General features: G+C 42.0%; 1 protein-coding gene across 3 annotated transcripts; it reads left to right on the top strand.

Moving 5' to 3' along the window:
- The first annotated feature begins 3,018 nt into the window (after nucleotides 1-3,018).
- On the top strand, nucleotides 3,019-9,157 carry LOC103643584 (probable glucomannan 4-beta-mannosyltransferase 2). 3 transcript variants are annotated; one of them, XM_035964290.1, is made up of 9 exons: nucleotides 3,019-3,600; nucleotides 4,332-4,430; nucleotides 5,164-5,416; nucleotides 7,164-7,312; nucleotides 7,459-7,595; nucleotides 7,695-7,808; nucleotides 7,888-8,087; nucleotides 8,168-8,365; nucleotides 8,472-9,155. In XM_035964290.1, exons 4-9 carry the CDS (start codon nucleotides 7,165-7,167, stop codon nucleotides 8,632-8,634), a joined length of 960 nt encoding a protein of 319 aa, XP_035820183.1. In that variant the 5' UTR covers nucleotides 3,019-3,600; nucleotides 4,332-4,430; nucleotides 5,164-5,416; nucleotide 7,164; the 3' UTR covers nucleotides 8,635-9,155. The 3 variants fall into 3 exon arrangements, with proteins under 3 accessions (XP_035820183.1, XP_008664977.2, XP_008664978.2); XM_008666755.4 differs by having other exon boundaries at nucleotides 3,030-3,600; nucleotides 7,202-7,312; nucleotides 8,472-9,157; XM_008666756.4 differs by lacking the exon at nucleotides 4,332-4,430 and having other exon boundaries at nucleotides 3,055-3,600; nucleotides 7,202-7,312; nucleotides 8,472-9,157.
- The last annotated feature ends 17,562 nt before the right edge of the window (nucleotides 9,158-26,719 follow it).

Genomic DNA, 26,719 nt, shown 5'->3' with positions numbered 1-26,719 from the left:
AATCGTAGTAAAGTAATGTGGACAAGGGACACAACAATGTTTCTCGTGGGTCGGCCAAAGCCTACTCCACGTTGCGGTGACCTCCTTCGGTCAAGTGTTGCACTCAACCCCTCTCAAGTGATCCAAAGATCAAACTTGAGTGCCACGATATTCTTCCTTATATCTCAACCCGTTTGTGAGGAATCTCCGCAAGTTGGAGTCTCTCACACTACATAAGATGATCACAATCCAAAATCAGAGTAAGGGAGTGAGTAAGAATACACACACAAGTACACAACGCGTCAACAACACACACAAAAGCAAAGACAAGAGCACAACAACAAAATGACAGAGTAACAGCTTAGAAATGCGCTCAAATCTCTCTCAGATCACTAAACAACGTGGTTGCGGAGTCTCAGAGTTACAATGTGCACTTGTGATGCTTGGGTCCTGCTCCATGGCGCCTGGGGTCCCTTTTATAGCCGCAAGGGGCCTAGCAGCCGTTGGAGCTTCATATGGAAGCTCCAAAACTTTATTTGTACATAGGTGCATTGAATTGTCCAGCGCACACCGGGCAGTGCACAGTGCAATAGTCACGAATCCCCTGATTGTTGGTTTCTTGTTCTAGGGGAACCGGACATTCCGATGACCTAGTTGACCATTGGCGCTGCTAACCTGGCCGATGTAGCCGTTGGAAGCCTGGTACACCGGATTGTCCGGTGCTTAGCCTGGACTGTCCGGTGATTTATAGCCAAAGTGGCTCAGCAGAGGCCAAGGCTGGCTAGTTCGCCGTACAGGGCATCGGACTGTCCAGTGCACACCAAACTGCCTAGTGGGTGGCACTGGACTATCCGGTGCTGCCAAAACTAGCCCAAATTTGGCTCTTTTGAGCCAAACTTCTCCTTCTCTTCTTGACTCTTCTTAGAAGGTTTTCTAGCACTTAGATAAACATAGTTAGCTACTAAAACGGGCAATTTCCCTGTATGCCATCGGAAAATATACTTGTTCCTTGTGTGCCACTGACCCCACATGTCATACACACAAAAAATATACCTATATGCCACTCAGTGGCACACAGGGAATGAGTATAAAATCTGATGGCATACCAGAAATTTTTCCCTAAAACAATTGACTAAGTGGTAGAACCATACCTTTCTCACTTCTCTTCTCAAAGATTTGCAATATGCTTACTACTAAGTCCAAAAGCCACTTTTCTTGCACAAAGGAGTTAGTAGCCAAACAAAGGTGCAATAAAAATAGTATAATGCATGTGCAACTTATTCAAGTACTTAAACCTCATGGTTTTGTAGCTTTACCCAAAGTTGCGCTTTTGGTCATCCAATTCAACTTATTTGGACTTCTTGCCTTCAATTTGCTTTCTCTAAACCTGTGCTCATGCTCATATCAAGAGTGTTAGTCCAAAGTGATGTGTTGAGTATTAAATCATCAAAACAACTAGAAATGGCCCAATGGTACAATTCCCTTTCAAGGTCGCGTCCTCGTCGTTGGTTGTGTCGCCCCATGTCTGCGGTGGCAAGGACGGGCTCGCCCTCCACTTCCTAGTGCAAGGACTCAAGCGGCAGCGTGCGCCCAGTGCCTCGAGGCATGCTAGCGAGAGCGCAGTTGGAGCACGCAGTGTGGCGGCGTGATGGAGGCAGAGTGCAAAACTAGCGCAGATGGCATGGGCGGTTGTTGGTGGAGTGCGGCAGATGGCGAGGAGGTTGTTGACAGCTTGGGGATGAGGATAGAGGGGGCGGGGGTGGGCACAACATGTATAGGTGTACATTTGGGTCGGGCCTGATGGGCCGGCCCGAAGCACGGAAAAAAAGCACGGCCCAGGCACAGCACGACCCGAAATAATTTAGTGCCGGGCCGGCACGACCCGTTATATCGGGCCGGGTTTGGGCCGAGGTCACGGCCCATGGGCGGGCACGGGCACGACCCGTTTAAGGCAGGCACGAAATGGCCCATATAGAGGCACGAAAAGGCCCATATATTTATTAAAACCACACTTAATTTCACACTTTCATATACTTGATAAAGAACATAAAGCTAGAGATAATGCTAGTTAGATATTTTTTGTAGCTTTGAATTAGAGTGTGTGATGTAATTTTTGCTTTTGTTATGAACATTAGACAATAAACTGAACTTACGAACTTTGTATAGAGCTGGTTATACTCTTTTTCCTTCTAACAAATGATTTATAAATGAGGTAGTCATTGCATAGCTGTGGTAACTTTAATTAATACAAATATTAAGTTTGATTTTGTTCAAATTTATTTGTCTTATCTTTTATTTGTTTTATTATTTTTTGAATTTAGGGCTCTAATGTGAATTTCGGGCCAAAAACTGAATTTCGGGCCCTAATGTGAATTTCGGGCCAAAAATTGAATTTCGGGCTTTTATAATTTCGGGCCGCCCGAAATGAGCCCGACACGTTTAAGCAATTACGGACCGGGCCGTGGGCCGAGGGCTAGGCCCATGGGCCGGCCCGGCACGGCCCAAAATTCAAACGGGCCGGGCCGGCCCGAAATTCAAATAATACGGGCCTTTTCGGGCTTGGGCCGGGCCGGGCCGGGCGGCCCGAATGTACACCTATAACAACATGCAGTGGATGGACGGGATATTGTTGTGGGTGGATGGACGGAGGTTTTTGGTGGTCAGGGTTGGACAGGACATAGGCAGAATCAGGGGAGGCATGCTACCTCTTGTAGTTTTAATAAGTAGTAGACAAGGTAGTTATGTGAGGATAACAAATCAAAGATCGTGACTCTATAAACTGCCCGAAAATAAAATAAATCTGCTGCTCCGCAAGTTAGATCATGGTATACGCAAAAAAGGAAAAAAATTATAAGAAACAATACACTTTAACCTGACTAACAGGCAACGGCCACCCTATCTACTGCTCGGGCCGCCCATCCCCTCGTTATGGGCCAGTCACTATTCACTCGTGAGATCTCAAACCAAACACCGAGCGGGTATGGTCCAGGCAAATCGAGCCCAGCCTATGTCATCGAAACAAGAAAGATCGTATCCCACATGTACAGGAAGCGCATTCCATTCCAGCGGGAGCGGGGGACATCCGTCCTGGCAACTTTCCCCACATCCAATCCAAAATGTCCTCCCTCCTCTTCCTCGATCGCGTTGCGGGCCGCTCGCTCTCAGCCACCGCCATCCACACCACAGACCCCAGCTACCGCTACCGCTACCACCACCACCACCACCACTACTGGAACCCCCCTCCCTTTCAATACAAAACAAAAAAGCGCACGCAGGCAGAGCTGCTGCACGCGGCGCACGCACTCCCACTCCTCCCGTTCCGTCCGCTCCAAGCAAGGCACCCCCATCCAGATGGCGGCCTGGGCGGTTCCGGCGCTCGCGGCCGCTGCGTGGGCGCTGCGGGCGGCGGTGTGGGCGTGCCTCGCGGCGTCGGCGATGCTCGTCGCCGAGGCCGCGTACATGGGCCTCGCCAGCCTCGCCTCCGCCGCCGCGATGCTGTGGCGCCGCCCGGACGCGAGGTACCGCTGGGAGCCCATGCCCGGAGGCTGCGACGTCGAGGCGGCCACTGGGGCGGACTTCCCCATGGTGCTCGTGCAGATCCCGATGTACAACGAGCGGGAGGTGGGGAGCGTTCTACTTTTGGGCACAAGCTACATGTGTTGTGACCTGATTAATTGCTGGCCCATTTTCTCCCTGTTACACGTCGCGGTCGCTAGATTGTATAACCGTAGGCAGTATGCGGCGTTATGAGTTTATTCCGAGGTTTTTTTTGGACGTGGATCATGCTGATATTTTCTGAGCATTTTGGGTCCAGGGGTCCTTCCTCCTGTTTCTGAATGAGATGGGAAGTTTATTATGGATTCAAAGGAACAAGTCTCTCGATGTGTTTGTACTGTACTTTCTCAACTCTCAAGTCGTAAGGTGGAGCTAGTATCAGAAATGGGCTCCACTGTTTACGCGTACGCTCCTTTGGTTAGTGCAATCATGATACAAGTGACGGCATTGTGGTTCAGTTATGAAATGAAACCTGAAAAATACCATGGGCGCCTAAAGAAAGGAAAAGGAATCCTATTAATGAGGACAAGTGGAGCACAATGCAGTGTCTGCTCGAGCTATCCTAGTGTCAATTAAAGGAAACCAGTGGTATTAAGATGGATGGGGACAGTCTCGTTTTCCTTGCTGTACTGACACTGTCACTAATGCATGATTAGTCTTTTCTTTGCATTGCTGGCAGTAGACTAACAACACTAGAAAACCGTAGTTTTCCTAGATGTCTGAACAATGTTCTTGTGCGTCTTGCAATGTTATAGAATTTGACACCGGATCATTGCAATGCTTGTTTCTTTGTACAGGTGTACAAGCTATCCATTGACGCTGCGTGTGCCCTCACATGGCCACCAGACCGTATTGTAATACAAGTCTTGGATGACTCCACTGATCCGATTATTAAGGTAGACCTTGGTTTCAGGGACTTTAGCTTATCTTGATTGACGAAAAGTAGAAAATATTCATATGACTTTGGGTCAAATTGTGGTAGATGTGATGCATCTCTGAAAGTTAATTGTGACTTGCAATTATAAAGGAATGATCAGTTTCTCATTATGAAATGGGGCATACGAGTGTTGATACTAATTTGCTAGGTTAGCTCCAGCAACATTGCGTTGTTCTGTTGTATGTATGAATAAGATCATTCAGTCACTTAGCAAATATGGAAATATTGATGCTTCAAAATATTTAAAATTTAGAAATGCTTTGGATCATTATACTGCAATATTAAGAGAAACGAGATTAACAAAGCTTCTTTATGTGGTTCCCTCCAGTCAGTATTAATTGTTGTCCGGACAAACAAAAAGTAACTATATCAATTTAGCTATCTGAAACGTCAACTACATCTGACTGGAGGTGACACTGGATAATTTGATTGCTGCTGCCATTGTGTAAGATTTTAGAGATATTTGTGATGGTTAGCAGCCTGGTACAATGCAAGTTACAAGATATTTTAAGTGTCTAGTATACGGCTAGCTAAGATTGTTCTGTTTTTTTTTTCTACAGAAAGGGCATTTAGTATGTATGTATTCAGTTCAATGACCCCACAAGCTAAATGCATCAAGAGCTTCCATTTCATGGCTGTATATATTAAATCATGCCACTGAAAGGTTTTGAAACCATTTTTCTTGAATGCAGGAACTAGTGGAGCTTGAGTGCCAGGATTGGGCCACCAAAAAAATTAACATCAAGTATGAGGTTAGAAATAATAGAAAGGGATACAAAGCAGGTGCGCTGAAGAAGGGCATGGAACATATATACGCCAAGCAATGTGAATTTGTTGCTATCTTTGATGCGGATTTCCAACCTGAACCTGACTTCCTTTTAAAAACCATACCATTTCTTGTGCATAACCCAAAGATTGCACTTGTACAAGCACGTTGGGAGTTTGGTAAGCATAAATATATCATTTTGTAGCCATGCATATATTTTGGAATATTCTGTTTTTGGAGGACCTACCTTTACATGTGAACAATATGTAGAAAAATTAAAGCAAATATGTTATGTGTGTGGTTGTGACATATGTTGTTTTCACAAAAAGTTTTATTCATGTGTAGTTCTCTTTATTCATTAGAGATTATGTTGGTTGGGTAATTTAGATTCTTTTCTTTATTTTTATTGTTCATTACAGAGCTTATTTCTTAATTTTCAATTCCCGTTTCTCAGAGTTAGCCAATTCATCCTTGTAAGAGACATGGTATTTCATCCTTTTAATTAAGACATCGCCCAAGAACTCATGTGCTAACTTGGATTGGCATACCTGATTGACATTTGGAATATTTGCACCTTACATTGGATAAATGCTTTTCAGCATTTAAATCGACATTGTTAACTAAGGGCGTACCCAATGTTGTAGGCTTCCCACACTGTGCGGGGTCTGGAAAGGGTATCTTTAAATGTCAAGCCTTACCCGCATAATATGCAAAGGTTGGGGCTCGAACCCGGGACCTTCTGGTTACAGACGGTAGGCTCTACCGCTGCACCAGGCCCGCCCTTCAAAATTTGCAATATTAACTGTCAGTGATTGCAAGTCGTCCGACTAATCGCGATTATTCAGGCTGGTCGCCTGTTTATACTGGATTTGCCGGACGATTAGTCAGGCTGGTCGCCTGTTTATACTGGATTTGCCGGGCGACTCGATTAGCTTGTCTAGTCGTCCTGATCATCTGACTAGTCGCCGATTAGGGCGATTAGTCGTCTGACTTGTAGTTCCTGGTCGCCAACGTCTAGGGATTTTGCTGATATTACTTGGGCCAATGTGGATGAAGTTGTTGGTGCAGCAGAAGGTCTAAGGGGCCGTAACTTGCCTCGTGCTGCTTCTACACGTGCTGCTACAGTTTCTAGCTATATTATTTCTTATTCTCGGTGTAGAAAGCAACAAGGGACACAACCCAACAGTTTGAAGGTGATGCAACAGAAGAAATGGATGAGGACAATGATGATGAATCTGGATCTGCTGAAGTTGCTGATGCAGGCTTCCATTTGGATGATGATTTGGTTTAGATTATTGTAGGCTTCAAGCAGGCTGTTTGCTGCATTTTTGTTCCTGCTCAGTGCTCATATCATTTGTGCTATTTATATATGTAACTATATAAGTATAACCACTAGTCTAAAAGGTCTAGGACGATATGGGACTGACTAGAGGTCAACTAGTCGCCCTGGTCGTCGCCTAATCGCGATTAGCCACCTGGTCGGTCCCAAGGATCGACCAGGCGACCAGGCGACTTGCAATCATTGTTAACTGTATATTTAGATTTTTATATAATTCTTATAGTTGTGTCTTGACATGAAGAAATATCATGTTATCTTTTAGAATGTTTTGTTCTAAATTAGAGAACAGTGTAATCTTTTAGTACAGTGTGCGGAGTGGTGACAATCTCTGGTTTAAGTACACAAGTAAATGTGATACAAGTGCATAATTTGTTAATTCTGTTTCATTAACGATCCTTTTGGGCCGCCTTTTTGTATGCTCTTCAGTTTAGGCTCTTGATAATAAAATTTTCAGTGACACTGACATAGTAATATGTCAGCTGACAATTTTATGCTGTAAAAATGTTCTGATGCAATTTCTTTGCATTTGCTATGGCAGTGATCATATTGGTAAAGTAAGCGAGAAATTTTGTTCATTATGATTACAGGATGTTCCTGACCTGGCCTTTGCCGGGTGATTTTGCAGTGAACTACGATGTTTGCCTGATGACAAGGATACAGAAGATGTCTCTAGACTATCATTTCAAAGTTGAGCAGGAATCAGGATCATTTGTATATTCATTTTTTGGCTTTAATGGTAAGTGCTGGTTTGTAGCCATAGCCATACAGTGAAGTATTGATTTTTCCCTGATAAGATTCTTGTCAGTTTTCACAGGACGCGGTGGGGTAAGCTATGTGAAAAGCAATAACTATATGAGTACTCTAACTATATTCTGTTTACAGGTACAGCTGGTGTGTGGCGTGTATCTGCTATTAACCAGTCTGGAGGATGGAAAGATCGCACAACTGTAGAAGATATGGACTTGGCTGTACGGGCTAGCCTCAAGGGATGGGAATTCTTGTATGTTGGTGATATTAGGGTATTCCACTAATGCTCTGTAAACATGGGACAGTTGCTTTTTGATGAGCTATATCTATTGTACCATGTCAGCATTACAATTATTGTGAATCTTATACAGGTTAAGAGTGAACTACCAAGTACCTTCAAAGCCTACCGTCATCAACAACATAGGTGGACTTGTGGTGCCGCCAATCTCTTCAGGAAAATGGCATGGGAAATCATTACGAACAAGGTTTGTTCTCTTGGTCCTCACCCTGTAAGGAATTATGATGAGTTTCTCATGTTATAATTGCCATCTGCACATGATGCAGGAGGTGTCAATATGGAAGAAACATCATCTGTTATACAGCTTTTTCTTTGTCCGAAGGGTTATTGCTCCCCTTGTGACATTCTTGTTTTATTGTGTTGTCATCCCTTTGTCTGCCATGGTTCCTGGTGTCAGCATTCCTGTATGGGGGCTGGTCTATATTCCCACTGCAATCACATGTATGAACGCCATCAGAAATCCTTGGTACGCATAATCCAACAATGCTCAACCTTCCATCTTCCGTCAATGTGGCCATCTTTGGATTATATTGTGTGATATATCAGGTCTCTCCATTTGATGCCCTTCTGGATTCTCTTCGAGAATGTTATGTCCATGCACCGCATGCGTGCTGCTGTAACCGGTTTACTTGAGACTGCACGGGCAAATGATTGGGTAGTCACTGAGAAGGTAGGAGATCTTGTGAAGGATGACCTAGATGTTCCACTCCTTGAACCAGTGAAGCCAACAGAATGCGTTGAGAGGTAACTGAGGAGGCTTACATAGCATATCAATTCACTCTTTCCGTGCTGAAGGAATAAAAAATGCTACTTGTTTGTTGTGCTTATTTTGCAATCATTGCATTTGCAGGATTTACTTTCCTGAGCTCTTGCTTGCACTCCACCTCCTAATATGTGCTTCATATGACTTCGTACTTGGAAGCCACAAATACTATCTTTACATATACCTCCAGGCCTTTGCATATGTTGTAATGGGTTTTGGTTTCGTTGGAACGAAAACTCCATGTTCATAGCTGCCAATATGATGTTACTATTCCCCATTTCACAGTAAGTTCCTAGGAGTACTGCCACTATGTGCAAGATGAAATTTGTCTGATGGTAAATGTTATTCGCATTGCGGGGCCCATGCTTAGTCTAGTGGGTGTGTGGGTGGGGGGCGGTTGGGCCTTTGGTTCTTAGATTGCTAACAAGATGTTCTTCAACAGTTCAACTGCCATTGGTAAACTCAGTTTTATGATTTGCCTCTGTAAACGCATTTTCCTTGACATACATGTGTTTTCTCAATAATCGCCCTGTGCTAGATGTATTCATCTGTAGCAGTTCCATTGCAGAACTGAATATAATTGGTATGGATTTCAGATTTTGGATTCATGGTTGTAATAGGGCGAGAGGCAAGTTTGTATCCAAGTTGGATTTGTAAATTATTATAGCTTATTTTTTATGATTGTCATGTATAGATTGGCACCAGGAAGGAATGTATGGCATAATGAGAAGACAATGAAATATGAAATTAATTCTTGTATTGTGACATAGCAATAGGCATTGTCTTCCATCATTTGCTTCATTACGCAAATCAGAGCAATGTGGTGTTCTACATCGGTCTCAAAGCATAAACCATATATTTCGCTGCATGTAGATTAACTCTTTACGATACCTATGCCATAGTTATGTAGACCAGTAATATATTTTATACATGTCAGGGAGCTGGCCATGAAGGATATGTAAATGAAACAAAGATGGATAGTAGGCAGTGCTGCAGCAGCGTCAATGTAAATTTAGTTACTATATATTATCAAACGAACGATGCAACCAGAAGGCTTTTCATGGTGATGTAACAATATTTTAATGATGCCAAGAGCGAAGTGCAGTTTTGCTTGAGTCCAGCAGATGCTGAATGCGCAAGCGTAGCCACTGCACCTCGAACTTCAAATGTGCAGGCAAAAAAGTGGAGCCCGCGGAGGAGAGAGAACACACCAGAATGCGCTACCGTGCGGCTGAGTGCTTATTTCGTGGGATGGCTGGCATTCACAACATGCTAGAAACGTGAATAGTGCGATATGGTTGTGCAACATACGCATCCGTGACGAGATACGCGCTGGACACAATCACACAACCTTACAATAGATGCAAAATCACCAAAGTCATTAGGCCTTGTTTGGAACTGCTACGACTTCTAGTCATTAGATGCTCTAGAAAATCACGGAATTAGAGTTATAATCATTAGAAAATATTTACATAACTCATTTTCTTTATTATTTAGATTGAAAAATATTTTTTAATTATTGAAATTTTTATTAGAAACTAAAGCGGTAGCCGGAATCTGCACTTCTTCACATCCCTTTAATATGCAGGTGCAACATGCAAAGTGCCTTTTCTCGTTTTTAAAAGAAAAGAGTGTAATAAAAGAGATTTATTATATAAAATATAGCCTTCCATTTTTCTTTTCTATTTTAGTATGTCTAATGATAATTTATATAAATAATATACAGAACGTAGGCCTACTAATGAGTTGGTTTAAAATGGGTTTAGCAAGTTAGCTTCTCAAGTGGGTGCACTTTTGATGGGTAAATGGGTTGATTTGTTTGACCGATTGGGTTAGGTTGAGTTTAATAGAGAATTGGGTTGGATTGGCTGGGATTGAGTTTATTTTTTATTTTTTAATTTGAATGAGTTGAACCCATGGGTTATATTAAATTTCGAATACTTCGTAGTATACATGTATATGGTTTAAAATAGCTTTAGTCACTGAGTGTCATATATATTGTTGTCGATATATTAACTTGAGGTGAAACCCAATATCTTTATCTTATCACACTAATTAGTATAGAGTAGCTTTATGCTATTTTGAATGTTATCCAATATTTTTTAATTAGATTTAGTAAAATTTTAAGGTGTGAAAATAAGTTTTTATTTCTAGGGTTTGGCTTTTGATATGAGACCCATATACAGATCATATTATGCTAACTGATATGGATTAGCTTCATAACTATAACGAAAATAGACCTCGACCTATTTAATAAAAAAAGTTTGGTGTTTCATGATCAACATAACCATTTGGACTAATGGTTCTGCTAGTGTTTATGTATATAGTTCAAAGGATGTAGCGTGGACTTAAACAAAGGCAATGAGGTAATCAAGGATATTGACACCTCAAAGCAAGACATTAGAAGACATCAAAATCATGCAAAAGTGTATGAGGCACAAGACAAGTGAAGCCCAAGATAATAAACACGAAGACACAAAGAAAAACATGCTACACAGTGCACTAGACGTGTCCGGTGGCACACCGGACATGTGTGCTGGTTGGGCTAAAGAATTGAGTGCATAGAACCCTTGTGTACACCGGACAGGTGGCACTATATACATCTTGTAGAGAGGTCTACAACGGGGGCGTGGGGTGCTACAACGCACCAGACATGTCCAATGGTACACCGAATACCACACTGAATATGACACACATAGAGGTTTCAAAATGCAACAGAGTCAGGCATAAGGCAACAAACATGTCCAGTGTATGACCGATGGCACATCGAACACCCAGAGGACAGAAAGGCCAACATCGTTTAGTTTCCAATAACTAGTCCACGTGGAAGGCACTAGACATGTCTGGTGGTACGCAGAAAAGTAGGATGCTTTTTCCAACGACTCTTTTGAGTGTTGGGGCGATAAATACCACCCCAACCAGCCATTGTCAGGTGTGGGAGCTCAGAAACATTGCAAAGAAGTTAAGGCTTCATTCCATATCTCTTAGACACCTAAGTGATTAATAGAATCACTCAGTGATTAGCATAGGTACTTTGCAAAATGCTTAGGTTAGTTAGACTGTTGCTATAACGCTTGATCTAGGCTTAGTCCTAGTTGATTAGAGTGAGGTTAGACACCCTCAAACCCCTCGATGCTTGCGTGCATCGTTTTAACTATACCGAGTGAGGCGAGAGTCTTGTGAGATCGTACCAACCATGTTTGTGGTGTGGCTGTCATCGTGTACTAGAGGGATCAAGGCCCATAACATTTCGATTAAAAGCTCGATAGTGAAGACGCCGGGGATCATTTGAGAGAGGCTAAAAGAAGAGCACCACTTGAGTGTGGAGAAGGCCTGCGGTTATCTATGAAGTTACTTGACTGCGCGCTTGGCTCTCGCATGGGCTTCCCTTTTGCGTAGGGGCACCATCGAGGATTACTAAGAACCTTGTGTGGTTCTTGATACCTCGGTAAAAATACCAACACGTCAATGGAAGTTTGCATTTCTATCACTTAATCTTTCTCATTTATATTGCTTACTTTGGTTGTGTGCTTTACCTTTCCTAGCTTAGATTATAGGCTAGTTGGTAGGAACAGAACCTAACTTGCATAACTCTATTTTGTGGTGGAGATAGAAACACTTAGACAAACCTTAGTTGTACTAGCTTGCTTTGTTATCCACATAGGTTTTGTTCAAGAGATAGAACTAGAGGCCTAGATTATAAGAAAAAATAGAAGTCCTAATCCTCCAACTTAGGCATCCATGTTTCTTTCAATTGGTATCAAAGTCAATGGCTCATTAGTAACCTTTTCAGCTTAACCGCCATTGAGCCGACACTAACAAATGGATATCCATAGGCCACTTCACTTCAACAGCACTAACTTCTCCTACTTTACTACTAGAATGGATTGTTACCTAGAGGCTATTGATCTAGGTGTTTGGAGAGTAACTCGCGATAGGATAAAACCACCTAAAAGTCCTGATAAGCTCACTGCGAGTGAAGAAAAAGAAATTTATTTTAATGCTCGAGCTAAAACTTACTTGTATGAATCTCTTAGCATGGATATATTCAATCCATTCAATCAAATATTTAGTTTGAAAATTTCTAATGAGATTTATCTTAAATTGCATCAGCTCCATGACGACAATGTCCATGATAAAAACATTGCCTACCTTTAAATGATTATAATTCTTTTACAATAAAAGATAATGTGCTCGTTAAATATCTATATTCTAGATTAAATCTTATTATTAATTATCTCAACTATATTGGCATTAATAAGCATGGTGATGAGGCTAGTGCACGAAAGATCATCTCCCAATTATCATAACAGAAATATGGGAGCATCATCACTAATCTACATAATATGGTTGACTTTAGCCAAATGACCCTGACGCTCTTAATTGGCAAAACCGTGGTATTTAGAATGTCACAAAATATGGTCAAGGAGAAGCCATTTCATCAATGGCATTTGATTTCACATGTGAAGGGCATAAAAATATGAAGAGAAAGAAAAAGGTTGAAAGCTCAAGTTCCTCAAGTGACTAAGAAGAAGAATCCACATCAATTTTTCCGAGGACGAAGATACAATCCAATGGGTCAGAATGCTAATGAGGATGATTTGCAAGATTAATCCCACGGGTGTGCCCTTGTAGGTAGATGAAATTGTTTTTAACATTGATAGGAAATGACAAAGAAAAAGGAATGTTTCACTTGTGGGGAGAAAAGTCACTTTAGGGACAATTGTCCAAATAGGACCACACCTAAGAAGGGAAGGAAGAAATGCTACTCACTTCAATCAAAACATGGGATGATTCATCAAGTGAAGATGAAGCCCTAATAAGGAGACACAACCATCATCGATCTTCATCACACATCTCACAAATGCCTTATGGCATGAGGTAACACTAACAATTCATCCTCATGTTAGTATGATAATGATAATAGTGATGATGAAAAACCCTCTACAGAAGAACTTGCGCATGGCATTGAAGTTTTTGAGGTGCTTTGCACAAAAAGGCTCATTTAAACGACTTAAATCTAAATTGATTAGCTCACAAAATGGTTATAAAAAATTGCTTCAAAATTTGGAATCCTTTGCAAATTTGAATATTGAGCTAACAACTAAAATTGAGCAATAAGAATCAAGTGTGCCATCCTCAAAAAGAATGAAAAACTTAAGTTTAAGTTAGCTAGCACAAAAATGTTACTGATAATTTGCTATAAAAATGGAAATGCTTAGCATAAATAATAATGATCTAACTACAAAGATAGAAAACATCGGTAGCACCCCCGAAGCACCTAAGATTGAAACTCCTAAAATTGTTAAAAAGGATGCAACTACTTCTTTCGTAGATTTAATTAATATTAACTCTAACCCTTGCAAGCAAGTTTTTATTAAGAATGTTGTTGTACAAATATGTTCTAAAGAAATTGCAAGGTAAAATGAGGAACTCAAGCAAGAATTGCTCACTTCAATAAGACTTTATACAACAAGAAAGGCAAGGATAAACACACCCAACCTCATCAGGATAACACCACTACGAAAGTGAAGAAGCTAGATGAGGGGGAACTGTGGTTTGTTGGCTATTCCACAAGGAAGGCCAAAAGTCTTATGAATGTAAAAAATCCAACAAGCAAGCTCTCCAACACATATACCTACAAGATGGAAAAAAATGTTACCACACCATACTTGCTCAAGAAGAAGAAAAATAATAAGGTGATAGCCATCAAGGCCAATAAGCAAGCCAATAAAGGTAAATGGTCCGAACGGATTTGGATGCCAAAGGATGTTATTTTGAACACGAAGAGCACCAAAAAGCTTTGGGTCCCAAGAGGGAAGTGAGAAGTCCAATGAACTTTTGGGAATATAGAGACTTAGAAAGTAGGGATGTATATCATGAGGTATATCATACCAGATCAAGATTATTGCCAAGTGGGTTAGTGAAAACTACGAACCTAAATTTCAACATTCTAGTTTCCAATTCTTCTAAGACCAACTTAATCGGATCTCCCAGCAAGGCAACCGATCTATTTTAGTGCTGACTAGTCAGAAGGTCAACAGTCTGCTTGATGACCAAGTTTCAGTATTAAACTGCATCATTCTACGAAGTTTCATTAGGCATACTATACATGGTGAGAAATCTTATCAAGTTATCTTTCCAACGCATCCAGCCCCACGCCATTTGGAGATTCCTAGGAGAAGTTATTATCAAAATACTGAAGGTTGTGCAGAAGTCAAACATCCACGCGGAATTCAGCTCTGGAAATCTCCTGAAGAGGCCCCTTCACATTAGCACGTTAAAATACTTTTTTTGTGTTTATACCTATCTAAGGCTGGTTGTAGCTAGTATATATACCCTCCTATGTCTATGATGTAAAACAACTTTTTGATAACCTTTGATGATTTGATAATCCAAGTGATTACCGCAACCGAGCTGCTGAGTGTTTATTGTACCACTGTTCTTCCTTGTTCTCCTGGACTTGTGAAGAGATTCCTCTGGGATCCACTAGTTCGTGCCTTGCGAGTTCCAGTACGGATGCCTCGCATTGTGTGGATTAGCTCCGGTTGTGGTTCTGTGGTCGTTCGGAGATCGAGTCGAAGTCTACATGGTTTCGGTGTCTCTCTCCCCGTCGCTTTGTCACTTCCGACCTTGATCAGGTATAAAGTCAGTTACCCGCTGTTCTTCAACAAATTTACCTTGTTATTCTGTTACTTTTACATCCAACCATCCTATTCATCAACCTATTGTCGTGAAGATCGGGCCACCCTAGTACCGAATATAACACGATACCTATCAGCTCATGAGATACCGTGCATGACAATGGAGCTTGAGAAGCTAAAGATCAACCTACCCGACAAGTTTGTGGCTAGTGGCATTATTGCTAAATTGCCTCCTTCATGAAGGGATTTCACCACAACTCTCAAACACAAGAGGGCAGAGATATCAATTTTAGATCTGTTGCCTCTCTCGATGTTGAGGAGAAAACTCAGTCCAATATAGCAGATATGATTGTGGTGATGACGGATGCGTCAATGTATAGAGGACAAACCTACCATATGATATACCTAAATTCCAATGCTCTCTAGTGAACAATATAGGTCGGACGTTTATGTGAGAATAATACTAGGCTATAGTTCGACGCCTTGACATCAGAGCCCGATGCCAGGATTTGGCACCCTATAATGCTTTGTGTTCTTTGTTTCTTTGTGATCTTTGTGTCAAGCTGAGTTCCACCTCGTGTATTGGACTTCCACATGTTGTAGATCTTCAATGAGTCTTTTTAATGTCTTTCTTGAGGTGTTGATCTTCTTGTTCATCACTTTGCATCCTTGAAAGTCTATGTTGCATCCATTGAACTATATCCACAAACACTAGCAAATAATATTAGTCCAAATGTTTATGTTGATCATCAAACACCAAAATCCATTTATCAAATGAGCCTCCTTCTATTTTACTTACATGGTTTAGTTGGTAGGCAGTGTAGTTGCACAATGTTTATAGTGCTTGCGATAAAAATGCAATCTGAAGTGTGTTCACGGATACACTTGTGACCTCAAACGTGACAGTAGTGTTCATTTTGAATGCAACGTCGTCTATTATAATAAATGTGATGGATGAAAGCTTTATCTCAATTGTCCAGCGCCACATGTCGTCTTGGACATGAAGCATATGGTGTTGGAGTCGTGCCGCTCAGGGCCGTGCAGCTACAGGGACATTTTAAGAAATATCGAGGACCATTAGGGCTAGTGCTGTTACGGGGGCATTTAGAATAGGAATGAGATTTCATACAATAATCCTCTGTTCCAAAGAGGTATATAGGAAATTTCCCTATGCGTTTGGAATCTCCCTAAATTGCTGGGGTTTTTTTTTTTGTTCCAACAGTGCCTGACTCTTGCAAAATTGAATTCACTCTCGTGTGAAGTTACAGTGAAATCCACTCTGCAAAAATCTCGTATTCCAAAGAAGGCCTGAAAGCAGGCAAAATTTCAAAACAAAGCAATACAAGTTGAAGATGCAGATAATATTAATGCGGCTAAACTATCTTCCAATCATAATACCTCCAAAAATCAGGTCAAGAGAAAAGGGGGAACAAACTCAAGTTCAAGCCTTGCCAAGAGACCAAACAGCAGATGCCGCACTTCACGCGGTCAACATACTGTTCGACTTCTAATCACACCCGTGAATCGTTGATTATTCGTTTATTTCAACCAAATCGGCCATTTGATATTGGCGCAATGCTCCAGACTCTGAAGTTTGGATGCAGTGGAACCAGACAGACAAAACTCTACCAGGCCACAGGTTTTCAGTGTCATGTCATATTAGTGTATCTGAACCCACTTTTATACGATTCGATAATTATTTTTTGTAGAACAGGACATCTGTTACTTGAACAAAATCTTGCAAAGTTTTAACGTTCTGGTTGAAGCATCTTGTGGCGTGCTATTTTTTTTTCTGTTTTCCCTTTTTCATGGAAATTTCGTATGGTTGTGGGAGAAAGCGATTTACGGTCGCAGCCTAAAAAAACTGATATACAATGCTATAAAATCATTTAATAATTTAGTAACAATTATAAAATTTTACAATGTAATTCTAGATGTATAAACTAAATAATATGGTAAATCATACATTTGAAAGCTAAGTAAAAATTATCATAAATTATAATATAAATAGTTTAAATACCATACAAAAGATTTAAAATATAGACTTAAAAGTATAAAAGTATAGAGACTTACGATAGTAACTATCGGATACTTTTATAGGTGACGTTGAGGGACATTTTTTGTGATTATATTATTCTCATCCACTTAAAAATCGCTTAATAGGTAAAATCATTTCTTGAATTTTGTTTTTACTTAAATCACCATAGAGAATATAATTTAAACATTTATCTTTATAACTACATAATTATTAAAAACCATAATGCCAGACAACTAAACAAATTGCATAAGCATGGATTGATCTGGTGATGATTGATGAAGGACCGCTAAGACGATCAGTGGGTGAATGGAGCCAATCAAAAATTTTTCTACCAAACACTGAAAATAAGCACTTCACTTCAATTGAAATAAAGTAAGTGCTCAAACCAAACTTATATCATTAAACCAGTGATCTCATGATTTCAAAATGTTTATAACATTCACATGAGACCAGCAAAACAAACGGATCGTAGATCGGACACCAAAACGTCCGAATCGGTCCAAAATCGTGTCGCGAACAAATACTAATTTTAGTAGCACGAAATTCTGTTCTCGGACGCGAAATTGAAGCAAACTTACTCCGATCGAGATAAATTTTAGACACACGTGGACAAATATGTTTCCAAGGTCTCCACAAAATTTGAGCCTAATCGGACTTGTGAATCAACCACGGATCTAAAAATACGAACAAAATTGAGGTTTTGTTGGGGTTTTCTAGAACGAACTCAAAACGAGATCAGTTAAGATCACAACCACAAAATGCACTAACAAGGTGTAAGCAGTGATCCTAGGAGTATATCTCACCCACAAACAAAGCCCCAAACTTAATCATCTCAAGGGATTCAAGGGTTTTCTAAAAACACAAGAGAGGCCAAAGGAAGAACAAGAGACCAAAACAAGTCCAAATATCAGCAAGGATGCAAAACTGAGAAACATGTGTCCCTCGAATCAACAGGTGTCTACCTAGAGAGAAAACTAGGAGCTCTAAAATGTGAAGTCTCAACAAAATGTCAGCCAAGAGATGACTGTAACAATAGCCCTCCTCTCTATTTATATATGGTTATTTCCATTTTCTAAACTATCCCTATTTACATAGAGCCTATCCACTCCATGGGGCGAAATGAACCAACTCCTAGGTTTTTGATCCGACGGGCACACTCTCCACACGAAGTTGCTTCGCCTTGACGCACCATTCGTTGTAATGCCACATGCTGCTACCGATTCCCACTGGAATCACTACCGACGAGTTTTGACGTCCAAACTCAACAAAACCCGCCATCCATAGCGTTGGGTGGTTTTGAGGCTCAAACCACCAAACCGCCGTGTGTATCGCACCGTGTGCGTGTCCCCCACGTCTTGGACAGGTGTCCTGCAGTTCTTGACCGCGCCGGCAACACGACCCACTCTGCCATGTCCTAGCGCGAGTGCGTGTCCCATGTTTCAGCCACCACGGCTGGTCACGCAGCTGCTTCGGTCCGTTAGCCAAGATCCAACACTTGTCCTTCACTGCTCCTGGTCCATCAGCACGAGCCCACATGGCCTTCACCTCAGCCGTCGACCACCATCCCTATGCTCCACACCTGCACACCACAAGCCGATCAACAAGGTTGCACATACATAATCTCACACTCTGGTCAGCCCACTGACTACCCGTTGACAATCACTTATCATCAACCCGAACCACAAGGCACAATTCAAACTTGTGTTCGCAATCTCCCCCTTGATGAGTGCATTGCCAACACCACCACATGAACATATCTAAGCAGAAAGATGAAGAAGAAAAGAAACTCACTCGAATGACCAAAAGCCATATAAAAGCCAGAATGGTCATCCAAAGCAAGCAAAGCTTGGTCCCCAAAGAAATGGGCAATGGCTCAACACGACTAAGCCGAAAGATGGCTAGTCCTCAAGAAGAGGCAAAATCAGGGCTCAACACAACTAGCCAGCAGATAAGGCCACATCGGAGCACAAAATCGGCACAAAAGATGAAAGCAAAGCTAGCTCCTCAAGAAAGAGGCAAACAGCTCAACACAACTAGCAATATCTAGAGTCTCTCACCCTTGAGAATATCTCCCATTGTGAAAACACTCTCCCAAAGTAGAAATATCCCCCTTTGATAATGGAACCAGCAGAAGTTCAAAATGCACAAAGTCTCTTCCCCGTGTTAGGAGGCTGAAAATCTTTAAATCTCTCCCCCTTGTTGACAAGTGGACTCATCAAGCATAAAAGAGCGTAGAAATGGAAACTCCCCTGTAAGGAAAATGGACCCCGGGCCATTTGGCTAATTGAGTTTTGGTGTTTGATGATTAACACAACCTGTGGACTAATATGTTTGCTAGTGTTTATAATTATAGTTCACAGGATGCGAAGAGAATTGGACCAAGGCAATGAGGATGCAACACCTCAAAAGAAGACATAAAAAGATGCATAGGAGTCCAATACTCAAGAACAAAAGAAGCCCGAAGAAATCAGCGAAGAAATCCAAGATAAGGGCTGTCAGCCAGCGCCTGGTGGCGCACCGGACATTGGTGTCCGGTGTGCACCGGACTGTCCGGTGAGGCACAGGACAGTCTGCGCAGAGAGGCCAAAGACAGACGCTCTCTGGCTATAGCACCGGACTGTCCGGTGTGCACCGGACTGTCCGGTGTGCCAATGGGCAGACGGCAACGGTCGGATCCAACGGTCGACTGCTATAGGCGCCAACGGTCGGCTGACGTGGCGTGCACCGGACATCTACTGTGCAGTGTCCGGTGGTGCACCGGACTGTCCGGTGCACCCGACGACAGAAAGCTGCTGCTTTCTGTCCAACGGCTAGTTGGGGGTGTGGAGGCTATAAATACCACCCCAGCCGGCCATTCTCAAGTGTGGGAGCCCAAGAAACATACCAAGGCATATTGTAGACATTTCCAAGTGCTCAAACACCCAAGTGCTTAATAGAATCACTCGGTGATTAGCGTAGGTGCTTTGTGAAGTGCTTAGGTTAGTTAGACCGCATTAGCGCTTGCTCTAGGTGAATCCTAGTTAGTTGAGTGAGTTTTGTAAAACCACACAACCCCTCGGCTCTTGCGTGAGTCGTTGTAATTGTACCGAGTGGGGGCGAGAGTCTTGCGAGACCATGACAACCGCGTTTGTGTCACGGCCGCCACCGTGTACCGAAGGGAACGAGGCCCGCGGCGTTTCGGCCGGAAGCTCGATAGTGGAGACGGCGGGGAGCGTCCGAGAGGAGCCGGAAGCGGAGCACCACTTGCGCGTGGAGAAGGCCCGCGGCTCTCTACGGAGTTACTCGACCGAGGTGCTTGGCCCTCGCGTGGGCTTCCCTTTGCGTAGGGGCACCAACGAGGATTAGTCGGGACCTTGCGTGGTTCCGGATACCTCGGTAAAAATACCGGCGTCATCCACGAGAGTTTGCTTCTCTACCTAGCTCTTTACTTTCCATATTTATATTAAGCATTTAAGTTTCAATCTTGTAGTCATACTTGTTTAGTGTAGATTGAAACTTAACCTTTGCGGTAGAGATAGCAACACTTAGACAAAACCTAGTTTGCACACTCTAGTTTGATTACTTGCAAAGGTTTTGCTCTAGGGATTTAATTATGGCCTAGTTTAGTAAAAGTTTTGGAAGTCCTAATTCACCCCCCCCTCTTAGGCGTCACCCGTTTCCTACAATTGGTATCGGAGCCCGGTTTGGCTCATTTGAAACGCTTTAGCTTCACCGCTAAAAGAGCCGACGCTTTTTAGAGGAAGGGATGGATACCCATAGGCCACCACACTTCGACGGCACTAACTTCCCATATTATAGTGCTAGAATGGCTTGCTACCTAGAGGCCGTTGATCTAGGTGTTTGGAGAGTCACTCGTGACGGGATGAAACCCCTCAAGAATCCCGAGAAACCAACCACGAGTGAGGAAAAAGAAATTCACTTAAATGCTAGAGCCAAAAATTGCTTGTATGAATCTCTTAGCATGGATATTTTTAATCAAGTATTTACCTTGAAAACTGCTAATGAGATTTGGCTAAAATTGCATGAGCTCCATGACGGCACATCCAATGTCCGTGAGCAAAAACATTGCCTAGTCTTAAATGAGTATAATTCTTTTGCTATGAAAGATGATGAGCTTGTTAGAGACATGTATTCTCGTTTGAATCTAATTATCAATGAGCTCAATTCTATTGGCATTAATAGGCTAGGTGATGCGGACATTGTGAGGAAGATTATCTCCCTACTACCACAACAAAGATATGGGAGCATCATCACTATCCTTCACAACATGGAGGACTTGGGTAACATGACCCCAACCATTGTAATTGGAAAAATCGCGGCTTTTGAGATGTCGCGAAAAATGTGTCGGGGAGAGGAGACAACTTCCTCAAGGCCATATGCTTTTGCATGTGATGAAAGGAAGGGCAAAAAGAAGGCTCCCACTCCAAGTTCCTCAAGTGAAGAAGAGGAAGAAGAAGAAATTGATGATGATGAAGATAATCAACCATGCACATCATCCTCCGAGGACGAAGAAACAATCCGACGCGTCGGAAAGGTAATGGGGATGATCCGCAAGATTAATCTAATGGGTGTTCCCCTGCAGGTCGAAGATCTTCTCTTTAACATTGACAGGAAAAAGCAAAGGAAGAGAGGATGCTTCGCATGTGGGGAGAAGGGCCACTTCAGGGACAACTGTCCAACTATGGTCGAACCCAAAAAGGAGAGGAGCAAAGGCAAGGCGCTAACAAGTGTTAGAACTTGGGATGACTCTTCAAGTGAAGATGAACCTCCAAGGACGCGCAGCCACCGGTCCTCATCACGCTCATCACGGTCATCACACAAATGCCTTATGGCAAGAGGTAACAAAAGCATTCCATACTCTAGTGATGAAAGTGGTAGTGATGATGAAGGTGAGGGAAAGCTCTCTGTAGATGAGCTTGCGAATGCCGTTGAATTTTTTCAAGATGTTTGCACTAAACAAAAAGCTCAACTTAAAACCTTGAAAAATAAGTTGATTAGCTCCCAAAATGATTACAAAGGTTTGCTAGAAAAATTTGAAACTTTTGCAAACTTAAATAGTGAGCTATCAACCAAAATTGAGCTATTAGAATCTAGTGCTCCATCCACTGCTACCGATGATGACCTTATTAAAAAGAATGAAAAACTCAAGGCTAAGTTAGCTAGCTCCCAAAATACTATTGAAAATTTGCTAGAGAAAATGGAAATTCTTAGCATACACAACAATGAGCTAACTACTAAGCTAGAAAACATTGGTAGCACCCCAGAAGCATCTTTAGTTGAAATTCCTAAAATTATTAAAAAGGATGCTTCTACTTCTAGCTTTGATTTAATTGATGATTCTAACCCATGCAACCAAGTTCGTGTTGAGAATATTGTTGCAAAGACATGTTCGGATGAGGTTGCAAAGGAAAATGAACAATTAAAGCAAGAAGTGGCTCGCCTTGGCAAGGCTTTGTATGACAAGAAAGGCAAAGCCAAACAAATCCGACCTTCACAGGATAACACCACTGCGGGAGTGAACAAGCCTATGGAGGGAGAAACTGTGATTTGTAGACTATGCCACATGGAAGGCCACAAGTCTTTCCAATGCAAGGCGATGATCGGGGATAAACAAAGGCGAAAGCTCAAGCAAAAGCCATCAAGCAAAATCTCCAACACCTACATCAAAAAGGTGAACAAAAAGGATGCTACACCATATTTGATCAAGAAGAAAAAGAACGGAAAGGTGATAGCAATCAAGGCCAACAAGCAAGCCAACAAAGGAAAGGGGGCCAAACGCATCTGGGTGCCAAAGGAGATAATTTCAACCATGAAAAGCACCAAGAAGGTTTGGATCCCGAAAGGGAAGTGAGTGGACCGAAGGTCCTCGGAAAATTTGGAGACTTGGCAAAGTTGGGATGTATATCATGGGGTACATCATATTGGATCAAGTTTATTGCCAAGTGGATTAGTGAAAATTTTGAACCCAAATTTCCCACCCATGACTAAGGTAACTAGTTTTATTGTATTTCTCTTGTTTTTAGATATGCGTATCTATTTTACCTTGTATCTAGTTTACCTTTCTTGCCTAGTATTCCATTTGTTATGTACTTTTGTTTAAAATCATGCATACTAGGTAAATCATATGGTAGGATTGCTTGTTTTTAATTCATATACTTAAGCAAACCTACATGGCTTAAAATGTTTATTTAAGCACGACACATAGCTTTTATATCACACCATAGTAAATGATGCATCAATTGAAAATTTTGATTTCTACAATTTGTATCATTTAACCTATATGTGCCAAAGTTTGGATTATGGATAATTTGCCCCTCTTGATATCAAATCAAAGTGCATGTCTCCTACAAGTATTCAAAACTTGTATGCACACCTTTAGGGGGAGGTTACTCTATAATCTAACACTTTGAGACTAACATCTTTTCAAGTCTATTTCATGTGATAGTCTCATTGTAAGGAAAATGAAGTCCCCGGAGAAAGACAACAATCTTCCACTGCAAAATCTCCAAGAACTCTCATGTCTCTCAAGCTCGCCATTGACTTTCAATTGGTATCCTTTGAGACTACATTTAGTACCATTTACATGTCTTCTCCAATATTTGATTAGACTATAATTCATATCATATGCTTCCATGTTGCTAAAAATGCATAAGTAGTTAACTCATATTCTGTTATCTATGCATAAGGGAAGTCAGTCTTTTCAAATCATGTCTTGCTCCTCTAATTTTCTCATGCTTTTTCCTAAGTAGAGAATCTCTGTCAGGGGGATTATTTCTTCATCTCTAAAGGGGGAGAAAAACTCTTTCCAAAGGAGAATACTCATTTAGGGGGAGTAATCTTTTAAGGACCCCTACAAGTGGCATCATTCACATGGCTTAATTTAATATCCTTCTAGTGATATCATTTGATACAATTCTTGTTGAGGGCAAGCTTTTATTTACTTCCTACATGCTTTTATTGTCTTCCTTTTCGGTGGTTGATGCCAAAGGGGGAGAAGTTTAGGGACCAAAGCAATGAAAACTATATCAAACACCAAACACCACCAAATTAAAATTTTATATCTACAAATGGTTTTTCCAGTGGTTTTGGTTATTTGGTCCAAAAATAGGAAGTAAGTGAATTATGGAGTTAGGGGGAGGCTTAAGTCCATAACTTCACATTGTGGGGACAATCATGCATCTTAGCAAGTAGATTGCATATTTTAGTACAAATACTTGTATTATTTGCTTGCTTTGGTTGTGTTGTCATCAATCACCAAAAAGGGGGAGATTGTAAGGAAAATGGACCCCGGGCCATTTGGCTAATTGAGTTTTGGTGTTTGATGATTAACACAACCTGTGGACTAATATGTTTGCTAGTGTTTATAATTATAGTTCACAGGATGCGAAGAGAATTGGACCAAGGCAATGAGGATGCAACACCTCAAAAGAAGACATAAAAAGATGCATAGGAGTCCAATACTCAAGAACAAAAGAAGCCCGAAGAAATCAGCGAAGAAATCCAAGATAAGGGCTGTCAGCCAGCGCCTGGTGGCGCACCGGACATTGGTGTCCGGTGTGCACCGGACTGTCCGGTGAGGCACCGGACAGTCTGCGCAGAGAGGCCAAAGACAGACGCTCTCTGGCTGTAGCACCGGACTGTCCGGTGTGCACCGGACTGTCCGGTGTGCCAATGGGCAGACGGCAACGGTCGGATCCAACGGTCGACTGCTACAGGCGCCAACGGTCGGCTGACGTGGCGTGCACCGGACATCAACTGTGCAGTGTCCTGTGGTGCACCGGACTGTCCGGTGCACCCGACGATAGAAAGCTGCTGCTTTCTGTCCAACGGCTAGTTGGGGGTGTGGAGGCTATAAATACCACCCCAGCCGGCCATTCTCAAGTGTGGGAGCCCAAGAAATATACCAAGGCATATTGTAGACATTTCCAAGTGCTCAAACACCCAAGTGCTTAATAGAATCACTCGGTGATTAGCGTAGGTGCTTTGTGAAGTGCTTAGGTTAGTTAGACCGCATTAGCGCTTGCTCTAGGTGAATCCTAGTTAGTTGAGTGAGTTTTGTAAAACCACACAACCCCTCGGCTCTTGCGTGAGTCGTTGTAATTGTACCGAGTGGGGGCGAGAGTCTTGCGAGACCGTGACAACCGCGTTTGTGTCACGGCCGCCACCGTGTACCGGAGGGAACGAGGCCCGCGGCGTTTCGGCCGGAAGCTCGATAGTGGAGACGGCGGGGAGCGTCCGAGAGGAGCCGGAAGCGGAGCACCACTTGCGCGTGGAGAAGGCCCGCGGCTCTCTACGGAGTTACTCGACCGAGGTGCTTGGCCCTCGCGTGGGCTTCCCTTTGCGTAGGGGCACCAACGAGGATTAGTCGGGACCTTGCGTGGTTCTGGATACCTCGGTAAAAATATCGGCGTCATCCACGAGAGTTTGCTTCTCTACCTAGCTCTTTACTTTCCATATTTATATTAAGCATTTAAGTTTCAATCTTGTAGTCATACTTGTTTAGTGTAGATTGAAACTTAACCTTTGCGATAGAGATAGCAACACTTAGACAAAACCTAGTTTGCACACTCTAGTTTGATTACTTGCAAAGGTTTTGCTCTAGGGATTTAATTGTGGCCTAGTTTAGTAAAAGTTTTGGAAGTCCTAATTCACCCCCCCTCTTAGGAGTCACCCGTTTCCTACATCCCCCTTAACAAGAGAACTCCCCTAAGAAAATGCAGGACTATACCCATCAGAGTGTAAAGATGTTCTAAGTGGTGTTGTGCTATGTGTGCAGCAATAAATGCACATGCTAGCAAATACTCAAACTGATCATATGCACAAGATATCTGAAGTGTAAGCATTTTGATTCAGTTTTAAGCAATTCAAAAGAGAAGTTCACCACTAAAGACAACACTAGGCATATAGTAAGTAGGAAATCAACTAAGTGCAAGTCAAGGTAAACTAGGTGAAGTACCCCAAACAGTGGTCACTCATCATGTTAGAAACATATTTGAAATTGATATCATTTGGAATTTTCAAGATTTATCGGATTTTGCAGCGGATTACAAGTTTCACTAAAGACATGTGAATGCGAGAGGTTGTAAGCATTGCATTGTCTAACTTTTCAACCGGGTGTGGCATATGCAGAAAAGCAATCAGTAGCTAAAAACACCGGTTTCGATCATCTACTACCCTGCTCAAGTTCATCCAAAGGTGAAAACGGAAGCAGTCTCGATACAGAAAGGTGGGGACAAATGCAAACCCATCTCGATCTTTCTAAATTGTTCACTTATCTTGATTTTGATTTTAAACACAAAATTTATGATTCAAGATAGTGAATGACTCAGAGCATGAGACATAGCCACTTAGCATACTAGTGACAACACAAAGGATTTCAAACACATCCTACACATGCTAGATGTCAATCTCAAATGGTGAACATGTTTTGGATTTAGCAAGTAATAGCCAAGTTCACAATTATGAAAACAAGCTTAGCTCAACAAAATTGTATCAATATGAGCAAAAGAGTGTAAGTCTGTCATAGCATCATCATGTACACATAGAACATACTACTAGGAGCATAATCAGAATCTAGCAGTTATACAACTGAAGCTAAAAATGCTACATGAGATGCATGTATAATACAGGAATAAAAAAGAAAGACTAATATC

Source organism: Zea mays, chromosome 1 (genome assembly GCF_902167145.1).
Source record: "Zea mays cultivar B73 chromosome 1, Zm-B73-REFERENCE-NAM-5.0, whole genome shotgun sequence".
Classification (NCBI taxonomy): Eukaryota; Viridiplantae; Streptophyta; class Magnoliopsida; order Poales; family Poaceae; genus Zea; species Zea mays.
This window is presented reverse-complemented; position numbering and strand designations above follow the sequence as displayed.